General features: G+C 43.2%; 1 protein-coding gene across 1 annotated transcript in view; it reads left to right on the top strand.

The window, feature by feature from the left end:
- Nucleotides 1-290: 290 nt before the first annotated feature.
- Nucleotides 291-10,407, top strand: part of LOC311263794 (protein sidekick-1-like) — a 242,425-nt gene continuing 232,308 nt past the window's right edge. The window contains exon 1 of the mRNA XM_084364111.1: nucleotides 291-1,977. Within this exon, the coding sequence (XP_084220237.1) occupies nucleotides 1,803-1,977 (175 nt within the window). The 5' untranslated portion in view covers nucleotides 291-1,802. The remainder of the gene's footprint in view (nucleotides 1,978-10,407) is intronic.

Here is a 10,407-nt window from a genome sequence, read left to right as displayed (position 1 = left end):
ATAATTTTAAAAAGTCCCTGAATTAACTCCCTAAATAGTATAAATGGTTGAATTGTTAGTAAAACTTCTTGCAGACACATTTGTGTGTGTGTGTTTGTGTGCGTGTGTGTGTTTGTGTGGGGGGGCGCCGTCCACCACGCTCTCAGTGCCGCCGTTCCCTCCCGCCCCCTCGGTTCGGACTGTCCAATAGGAACAGCGGGAGCACTCGGCTCCACCAATCAGCGACAACGGATGATAGTGAATGGAAGTTTAGTTTGTGAGTTTGGGATATCGAGGGAGAGATTAACAGAGAGTGTGAGCGAGAAACGAGGATTTACCAGCGTAAAAAAAACCCCAAAAAGTTAATTCAGACTCATAATTATTGACTTTTTGCTTTCAAACGAGACTAAAAACTCTGCTCGAGTTAAAGCCGAACAAGAGCCCTCTCTCTCCCCCCAAGTCTGCGTCGTGGAGGGTAGCAGGTGTTCAGTTGAGGGAGACGCATCGCCTCAGTCGGCACCCCGAGCCTCAACAGGGTGCCGTGACCGAGAGACGACGGCTAAAACGCCGCTAACTGCGGGACAGAAACTCCCGAGAGTGTGAACGGACGTCGATAAAACGCTGCTTGAGGTGAGCGTTTGTTTCCCGGGCGAACTGGTGTGGAGGACCGTTGGAGACTGGATAAAAAAAAAAGAAAGCGACAGGCTCCAGTGTCGCAGCAGCAGTGAGAGTAACGTTACCGTGTCTGTAACGGCTGTTTGTCATTTCAAACCGACCGTTACTTCTTCTGTGGTGCCGGCTAACTCTTCTTCGCCGGTGTGTGTACAGAAGGGAAGGAGGAAAAACTCCCAGTCGTTGCGGAGAAACTTGTAATGCGTTTAGGTTTTTTTTTTTGCTAACCTGTTGTGTCATTTTCCGTGTAACCCGAGACGCAGCGCGTTACTGCAAGTTAGCCGATTTGGTATCCGGGACAGAGAGTCCCGTTCTGGGCGAGTGCTGGAGGATTTCGACCTGGGTTAACAGTTAATTAGGATATCTTAACGTTAACTTCAGATAACGGACTGCGGCGTCTCCATCACCACCACCACCACCACACTTGGAGGAAAGACTCGGAGCGGTCCTGTTCGCAGTCAGAAACCACGGCTCTCCACACAATCAATTACTGAATTGATTTTTTTCTAGAGCACACAAGCACGGGTGGATAATTTACGCGTTTTATTGCCCCTGTGTTAATAACGACCGCTGTCTTAACAGCTGAATGATCCGCCGGACAAATCCCCGGTGAAGACATCAAAAAAAAAAAAAAAAACAAGCGCGGATTTGAGGTCGATAGCAGGGAATAAGCCGATAAGTCTAAAACACACTCAAATGTATTAATTCCCCGCTCGGATCAATCCAAATGAAAATGAGGTATCGCAGGACCCAGAAACACACGGACTCCGCCACAGCAGAGAGAGATTACCGTGCCGTTACACCGTGAAGCCAGACTGAGTGAGGGAAAGTCTCTGTTGTTGGTGAGGCAACCCCCCCCCACCACCCACCCCTTCCTCCTCTTTCTCCCGCTGCCTGCTGAGTTTTGGACACCGGAGCTGCCAAGTCAGAGCTGGGGAGCTTGTCGGCAGTGAGAGTGGTGCTGAACTCCCGGAGCTCGGATCTTCGCTTCCCCGGGAAAGCGCGGAGGTAACCCCGCTCCTCTCCTCTCAGCTCGGACTTCTTTCTCATTCGTGCGCAGGGCAGAGAAAGAGAGAGAGAGAGAGAGAGAGAGAGAGTTGCAGCAGCAAAGCACAAGCAGACACCGGCACTGTTGGCCCCCTCTCTCCCGCATGATGAAACCGGGAATGTGCTGCTCTGATGGGTCCCCGGAGCGTGTGGAGGGACCGGCACCAGCAGGGATCCGGCAGAAGATGGGGACAGGGGCGACCCGGAGTGGGAGCCGGTGTCCGCCTCTTTTTCTCCTGCTCCTTCTCGGCAGCAGCTGCCACATGTTGCACGGCCAAGGTACGAGCTTTACTCTCAGGAGTCCTGGGTTCAAATGTCAGATGATGCACTAAAGAAGATTTATATTTATAGATCATACGTATTTAGATCTATGAATCCTTTAGTTATGGTCTGAAAACACTCAGTTGCAGACTCATTTGTCACTGGGACCGGGGGAAAGTGAGATGATGACTCTTAAACTGGAAACAATGGTGTGATTTGTTTGACCAAGTACAGCAGGTTGCTCATTAGTTGGGGATGTGTTTGTGTCCCTGCAGGAGGGGAATAGAGGAGGGGGTGTTTCTATGAGGCCAACAGCAATGTTTTTTAAAATTAAGTCAGGCAGATAAGTGGGCATTTGTAAATTATTGTTATTGTTATGATGATGCATATATTATAGGAGGATGATTGTAGGATTAAGGTATTGAGGATGTGTATTGGGGAAGGGGAGGGGGTGTTACAGTTTCCAAGCATCTATAATCCCCCTCTTAGTCAATGACCTGCTTAACTACAGCTCTCGATTTGGCACAAATGCACAAACACATAGACACATGCAGCCTTGCATAGAGTATTAATTTAACTTGCTTCCTTTTAGTCCAGTGTTGACCCTGTTGTGCTGGCAGGTGTCCAGATTAGTGTGTGACTTGTGGCTGCAGAGGGCTACTGTGTGGAGTTAAATACAGCATCAGGGAAGAAGATATATGTGATGAGAAATTGATTTCTGAGTGAAGCTGCTTGAGAAAATTGTGCCTTGCCATGTTGCATGCATTTATGTGCATCTTTTTCTTTGTAGCTATAGAGATAATGAAGGAGAGGGATGGATATTTCTTTGTGCATGTGTGTGTGTGTGTGTCTTTGTATGTGTGCATGCACCTCATGGGATCATGTCAGAGTGGCTAAACAAAAGCTCAGAAAAGGTCAGCCTGGTGTCGGCTCACAGTTTTCTCTGGGTCACAGATGGCGTGGTGGGCAGAATGTATGGCTGAGACTTGGGGTTATGTGGAGGAGGGGTCTTAGGAATGTCTGTGCATATATATGTGTGTGTGTGTGTGTGTGTGTTGGAGGTGGGGGGTGAGCTATTTGCGAACGCACTGAGAGTGTGTGCCGCTCAAGTGAAGGAAAGTGCTTGCGTGAATGTGAGAGAGGGAGCGCAGGTAGAGGAGGAATGAGGAGGGAGAGAGAGTTGGTGTGGCGAGGAGGAGAAGGAGGTGGTGTAAGACGGATCAGAGCAGGGAGAGAGGGGAGTGGCAGGGAAAAGGGGTGAGAATAAGAGATGAAGTGGGGTGGCTACAGAGGGAATGCGGCGCACCGTGCTTGTCACTCAGAGAGCTGTGCCTGCAGTTCAATCGATGATGATGGTATGACAACACATCTGTGTGTATGTCAAAAGTTCCTCTCCTCTCCCTTCTTTTCCCAGTCGTCACACTCTCCCTCTTCCTCCCTCCCTCCTAGGTGTTGAGGAGGAGGTGGGAGACGGAGGGATGGCGTGGCTGCAGAGTCAGCTCCTTCCGTCCTCCCTCTAATGTCAAGGTCTCAGCACCCAAGTTGCCACACACTCCATTCCCCACCCTCACACCCAGCACCCCCTTCCAGCTGTCCTGGCTCAAGGAGGGGGGGGTACCCTGCTGCTAAATGTCTATACCTCAGTATGGCTCGCAGCCGGGGTTGTGTTTGCATGCGTATGTGCTGGGAGTATGGGGTGAATTAGAAATGAGTGAAACTGATATGGGATGGAGCTGCTGGTGGTGGTGGTGGAGTGGGGGTGGGGTTATTGATTTGATAAGCTGTGCCAGGCGGCCAATCGAAGGCTGTAGATTCTCCAGGTTCCGACCCCTCTATCCCCAGCATTTATTAGAACGTTTTATTTTAGGAGGAAAAGGATGAAATTCATGAGCCAAGGTTGATCCTCCTGATCTCTCCCCAGCTCTCCCTACTCCCCCTCTGTCCCTCTCCCTCTTTCACTCTCTCTCTCTCGCTCACTCTTTCTCTCAGTCAATCGATGCCCACACCCCTCCCCATAAATGTGAGGCTTTATATGAGCCAACTCTCGTCTCGGGAGCACATTTAAATAAGCTCATCGATCTTTCATTTTAGAGTTTAAGTGACGGCAGCATTTTACTGTCCCCCCTTCCCCTCCACCTCTCATCTGCTCACCTCTCCACCCTCCCTTCTTTATTCATAACTTATCCCTCAGCCCCCCACTGCCTCCCTGTCACTGAGTGGGTTCTGCTCCACAGCTGTTTGACTGATTCACATTTCCAGCATGGATATAGACAGAGCCTGGACTTTTTATTCTGACTGAAGTCAAGCATGGGTAACATTCAGTGTGTTTCAAAATGTAAAATATATTCTATATCGCTAACAGACAGAGTCCAGAATGCCTCTCTTCACTTAATATTACTGTTGTAAGATGAAAGCCTTGCTGACTGTCCATGATTTCCTGCAAGCAACCATGTTTCAGCTGTGCATTTTGGAGATTTTCAACATGATTTTCAAACACTGTCAGAAACCCAAATCAGTCAGGACCATGTTATACTTATAATGACATTAAAACATGCAAATGTTCAAAGTCAGAAGGGGTTCACATAACAACAGTGATACGGACCATTAGGTTTATAATACATGGAGATTGATTTTTTTCCCAGTTACTAATGTGGATAATGATAATGGTCTATAAGTAGCCAAAGAGCAATGAAAAAATACTGCTGGTCGTCATTATTGCTAACCTTGCCCAAGGTAATTGCATTAAAATGTGGCTGGAGCATCCCAGCTGTTAAACCACTGAACTTGTTTCTAGCCTAAAAAATAAATTACAGGTCACAATTTTTAGGGCTCCCACTAAAGTTTATAACTTCTGAAGTTTTCTTCTGCTCTAACTAGGCCAAGGAAAGACTTGCATCGTCATGCTGACCCACTTAGTGGATCTATCAGTGTGATTAGGTTTGATATGACACATGTCATTGGCTCAACCACGCCAGAGCTTGATCCTGATTGGACCATTGGGCATGCTGAAGTGAAATGAGGTCAGTGATAGGACATTTCGATGGTGGGCTGTGGGCTGGGAGACTTCTGAGCGTGATGTCGAAACCCAAATCAAAAAGACTAGCATGCAGTTTCACACATGTGCACTCACCCACATGCACGCATACACACAAAGTCCTTCTCTCTCATCAGTGTCAAACAGTCAAAGCGGACGTGGAAATTTGCTTAACTGTGTTGTAATGAGGAGATGGTAAATTAGAAGCCTCATCTAACAAATTATCATCGTCCATGCTGCACAACCTCTCAGTGACCACATCTGTGACACTCTTATGAATTTGTTTTAAATGTTTTATTATCGTCCTCTGATGGCTGCAGCGTACAATACTAATATTTTTAGAACAGCTGAACAGGCCGTTTATCACTAGAATTATCGTAGCAAGCGCCATTTCTTTGGCGAGCAACCTTTTGGAATTTGATGTATTTTAAACTGTGGATTTACTGCTTGTAACAGTTATACACATGTTCCTTCTTTGCCCACGGACACGAATTTAATCCCACATTCAAGTAGTTTGAATTTGGAGGCCTCAGGAGAGACTTGGCTGTCTGATGGATTGTGTGTGTGTGTGTGTGTGCATATGTAATAGAGAAGGAGAGCAAACGATGGAGGAGAAGACACTGAATGTGTGTGTGCGTGGGAGTGTGTGATAGACGTCAGGTTATTCAGGACTAAGAGGAAGTGAGGTCCCTGGTCGACTCCCTTATTTCCTGTCTGTCAGGAGGAACAAATCACCACACTTCCACAGCCTGCTGACACTTTGCAGTGGCTCTGTGTGTGTGTGTGTGTGTGTGTATGTGTTCATGTCTGTGTGTTTGTGAGGAAAAGTGTTTGTGTGTTCATGTGTGTGTGTTTGTGAGGAAAAGTGTTTGTGTGTGTCAACCTGTCTCTGTGTGCAGACCTGGTCCGTGAAAGAGATTTTAGTCTGACAGGACTACATACAGTGTATGTGTGTGTTTGTGTGTGTCAGATTGATGCTAACCCTCTATCAGTCCTAAGTGTTTTCTTCTCACAGCAGAAGAAGTGGCAGATATAGAGAAGCAGCCAGAGTCTCCTAATGGAAAATAATCACCTATGTGTGTGTGTGTGAGAGAGGTGGTTTGTGTGTACATAGTAGAGACCAGCAGGAGCATCTATCCTTTCTTCTTTTGTTCACTTTGACACACAAACTTGCAGTAGTTTATGACTTCTTTTGGTGAGCCTGTGAGTTGTGTAGGTGAGATCATTAAGAGGTCAGCTGGGTCATGTTTCCCTCTCCAGCAGTGTTACTGAGACTGTGGTCAGTTCAAGGCACAAAATATTAAATATTAATACACAGCATAGACATAATTGCCAAAAGCTCTCTGTGTGTGTGAAATGCCTTCGCATGTGTGTGCTTCTGCCCAGTTGGAATGGCTTCCTATCTTTGTGAAAAGATGCATTTTATTGGAGTTTTCCTCAAAAACATCCTTCAGAGCTTTGAAATATGAGCCAAGTGGGATACACTCCGGTCTCCTCTGCCTCCGCCTCTGTCTTGCTTCTTCTTGCTCTTCATTTTTTTGTGTTTGTTCTATCAGCATTGCTCCTCTTCTTTTTGGTTTCTCTTGCTTTTTTCCCTCCCTGTCGCCCCTCAGGGACTTAAGAATCTATTGCTGCAGGCCACACAGGTGGAATGGAGGCTGTTTTGCTGTTTAGGCCTTGGTGTTTATTATGTAAGATAGGGGGAGGAGGTGACTATTGATCCTCTGTGTGTACGTGTGTGAGGAGTGGGTGGGGTGGGGTGGGGGTATAGCACAAAAGCTTATCTTGTACTTTTCAAGATGGTTCTACAGCTAGACGTCCAAATAAAGCAGAACGCTTGCAAAACATGAACTCTATCGATTGACTGAACTGCAAGACACCACAAAGCAAAAGACTAACAGACACTGAGATTGACAGACAAACAGACAGACAGATGAATGTGCATTCACACGCAAACACACACCATCACAACTTTGGTTTGTTGCCTTGGAAAAGTTTAAATCCATGACTTCTGTTTGTAGTAGTTTATCGCAGTAACGCTTTTGATGACTTTTGACTTTTGCTACATAGATATTAAGGCGATTTTTACTAACTTACTATGAAAGCTTAGATGTTATAAAAATAGTCTCGAGGATCTGCGCCCTCCTGTGAATTTAGATGTTTCTGGAGGAGTGGCATGTCCGCCCGCTGAGCCCCAATAATCAGCACGAGTGATGAGTGAATTTTAAATACTTAATTACAAACTAGTTTGCTGTCTCTTTTCCATGGATCTGACACCCCACTTCTCTGTTCTCCATATGCCTGCTCACTAAAACTTTACTCTTCGCTCCATAAGAGTAGTTAACTTTATGGATATGACTTGGATTCTGATATTGTCGCACCAAGCAGGGACGTATATCCTTATGTCCTATCCCTATGCTCACCTTTGGCATCTGGTTAAAACCCATAATATACTCCAAAACAAGATGTTACCCAACCATACTTGTGACAGTATTCAATGGCCACCTGTTGTCCACCTTGTATAGGTGCCTCTTAGACATGGATTGCTGACATTTCCGGCAGTATTTGTATTTAGAGCTGAAAAACCCTAACAAAATGTTAATTAACAACTTTTTAGATCATTTTCAAAAACATTCTCTAGTTCTAGCTTCTTAAATGGGAAGATTCACTCCTTTTCTCTGTATTTTATAAATGTGAACTTTTTGTATTTTGGACTGTTGGACAAAACAAGAAATTCAAATATGACCCCTTGGGCTCCAGGAGACTGATTTTTTCCCCTCAGTTTTCTAACATAGACTAAATATTTTAGAAATTAACCAAGAAAATAATCAGCAGACTAATCAATAATGGAAATAATTAGTAAGTTACAGTTCTATTAGTATTACAGGACAGTGCTTAGTACATGTAACAACAATTACTCTTAATTGTGCATTGTCTTTCTTCTTTCACAATGCATTATAACAATAGTGACATATGTGCAACATAAAGTGTGCAAATAATCACAGTGTCATGCGCTGTACAAAATACAAAAGCTTCGGCGAAGGGCAAACAGGGACTGAATCAATACACTCACTCTAAGAAAGAAGAATCCCTCTCTTGGTCTGAACCTAATAAACAATATTTTATTTTGTAATATGGAACATCTGACATTTGGCTTTAATAATAAATACTTACATACACCTTGATGTGTTGAATTAAAGAAGTTGGTGACCTCCACTTGCAGATTTTGTGCAACTTGCCTGAGGGCTACAGTTGGCTCAGAAGTAATAAGTAATTATTTTATTGTATTAAGGGACAGGAAGAGACAAAACAGCACTTTTTAGCTGTTGCTGTACAAATGATTGCCGATTAGGCTTTAATTTAATAAGACCTCTGGCTATTGTGAAAGCAGAATGGCTATGGGGAGTTGTAGCCTGACTGTGAAGGAGTTATTTTAAGAGTCAAGGAATGACAGTGTGCCACCACAGTGCTACCACAAACTACAGTTACTAAACTACAGCAAGAATACTTGAAGTGGCTATAAGCAACATTTTTTTAACAACATTGTGTCAAATGGCAACGTGAGAAAAGCATGACAGTGTGAAAGGGATGCTCATAGTGTTGATCCTACAGAGGATTATCATTGAGATATGCAGCTCTCCTCAGCTTTACACAGCTTTATAACAAATTTAAGCTCACCCCTCTCATAATGTCATTTTCTGTAGCATCAGGCAGCTGTTTTCAATGAAAAAGCTTTAAGTACACACTATACTCTACCTGCTCTGCACAAAACAGCAGACATACACATTTAGTAACTAGTTGGAGAACATAGTGAGTGGAGCATTTAGCAGCAGATAAGAAGAAAGTAGTAGTAGTAGTTGGTAGAAAACTGAGCTAAAAGAAAGAGAATATTGGACTTACTGTATATTCATCAGCTGGCCAGAAACACAACACTAAATGATTGATAATGTTGCTTGGTAACGTCTATATATATAAAAAGCAACTTTTGCAAAACTTAAAATGTGATAATACATCAATGTTGTGTTCATAACTTATTTCTGCTGCCCCCAAGTGGCCAAAAAAAATCTGTTATTACAGCTTAAAAGCACATTATCAGAGAAACTAACTCAATAATGATCTAAACTCAGTCTTTTTTCTTTTTCTTAGTGTCAATGATGTCAGTGCAGACATGGCACCTTGTCTCTATGCTGTCCATTGTTTTCCTATATCAGGACAGCTTGTTAAGCACTGTAGCTTACAGTATGTTTCTCCTGATACTGAGCCACATCATGTTACTTTAGACCTCCACTGAAATGGTTCAAGCAGGTCTAGTTTCTGAATAGCTTTGTATTAATGAAATAATAGAATGTATCGCAGCCTTCCTTTGACTAACTATTTACATACAGTATCGTGTTATAATGGAACTAGAACCATCTGTCAATGTAACCAAATTCTATGTAACACCCTCGTTAACTATGATCACCTACCTGGATGCAAAACTCAACATTATTTACATGAAACAATGCTGTATGGCCTTTGTGTCTGATTTGTAACATGTATACATAAACGTGCTTGTTGATATTTAAATATAATGGCTAAAAAGGTAATATAATGGTCAAAAAACTTTTTGGCTGACACTTCATTCTTACAGCATGTGAAAAAAAGACAAGAAAAACAGGGAAACCAAAAGTGCAAGACGAAAAATAAACAGCCACAAAACACCTTGTCAAATCTGAAAGGGGTATATGGTATGTATACTCAAAAATGTCAAAAAACTCACACAGTGACAAACAGATTCTTGTTCGTGAGAATATTTTTATCTCACATCACTGCTTTGTTCTCTGTTTTTCAGATATCCCGTATGTGATGAATAGCAATGTCTTTTTCTGAGTATTTTCAGTGTTTTGAAATAAGCTGCAGCCAGAGGAAGATGAGACAAGAACTAATAAATGTAACCAAGAGCCACTGTGACAGTTTCATCATATGTAGTACATTTTATGGGGCTTAATGGTATTAGGAACTTTGAACCCACTGATAGCAATAAGCAGTGCAAAGTTGTTTACAGCCGAAGGGCTTTAAAAAGGACCACAGACAGCCACATGAGGATTAATCTCTAATCAAGGCCATAATGGCATGAGTTCCACATGTGGAAAAAACATTTTGTAAAACTTACTTTGCCCTATATACTGCAGGTTGTTTACTATACATTAAGTTCCATGGTTATATTAAATATGACTCTTTGACTTATTTATCACCATATTCCTCAAGAAATACAGTCCCATGATAGCAGTTTTCCAAGCCATCTTTTTCTTCCTCCCCAAGGTCATGCTTACACTCAGTAATATTAATGTAAAATTATTGTATTTTTATGATTTTTTAAATTTAAAACGACTTAATTTTTAACGTAATGCTGGCTCCTTGTGCAAACAAGTTTA

This window comes from Pagrus pagrus (assembly GCF_965226575.1).
Source record: "Pagrus pagrus genome assembly, chromosome: 2".
In the NCBI taxonomy this organism is placed as follows: domain Eukaryota; kingdom Metazoa; phylum Chordata; class Actinopteri; order Spariformes; family Sparidae; genus Pagrus; species Pagrus pagrus.
The sequence above is the reverse complement of the archived record's forward strand: the minus strand, read 5'-3'. Positions and strand labels throughout refer to the sequence as shown.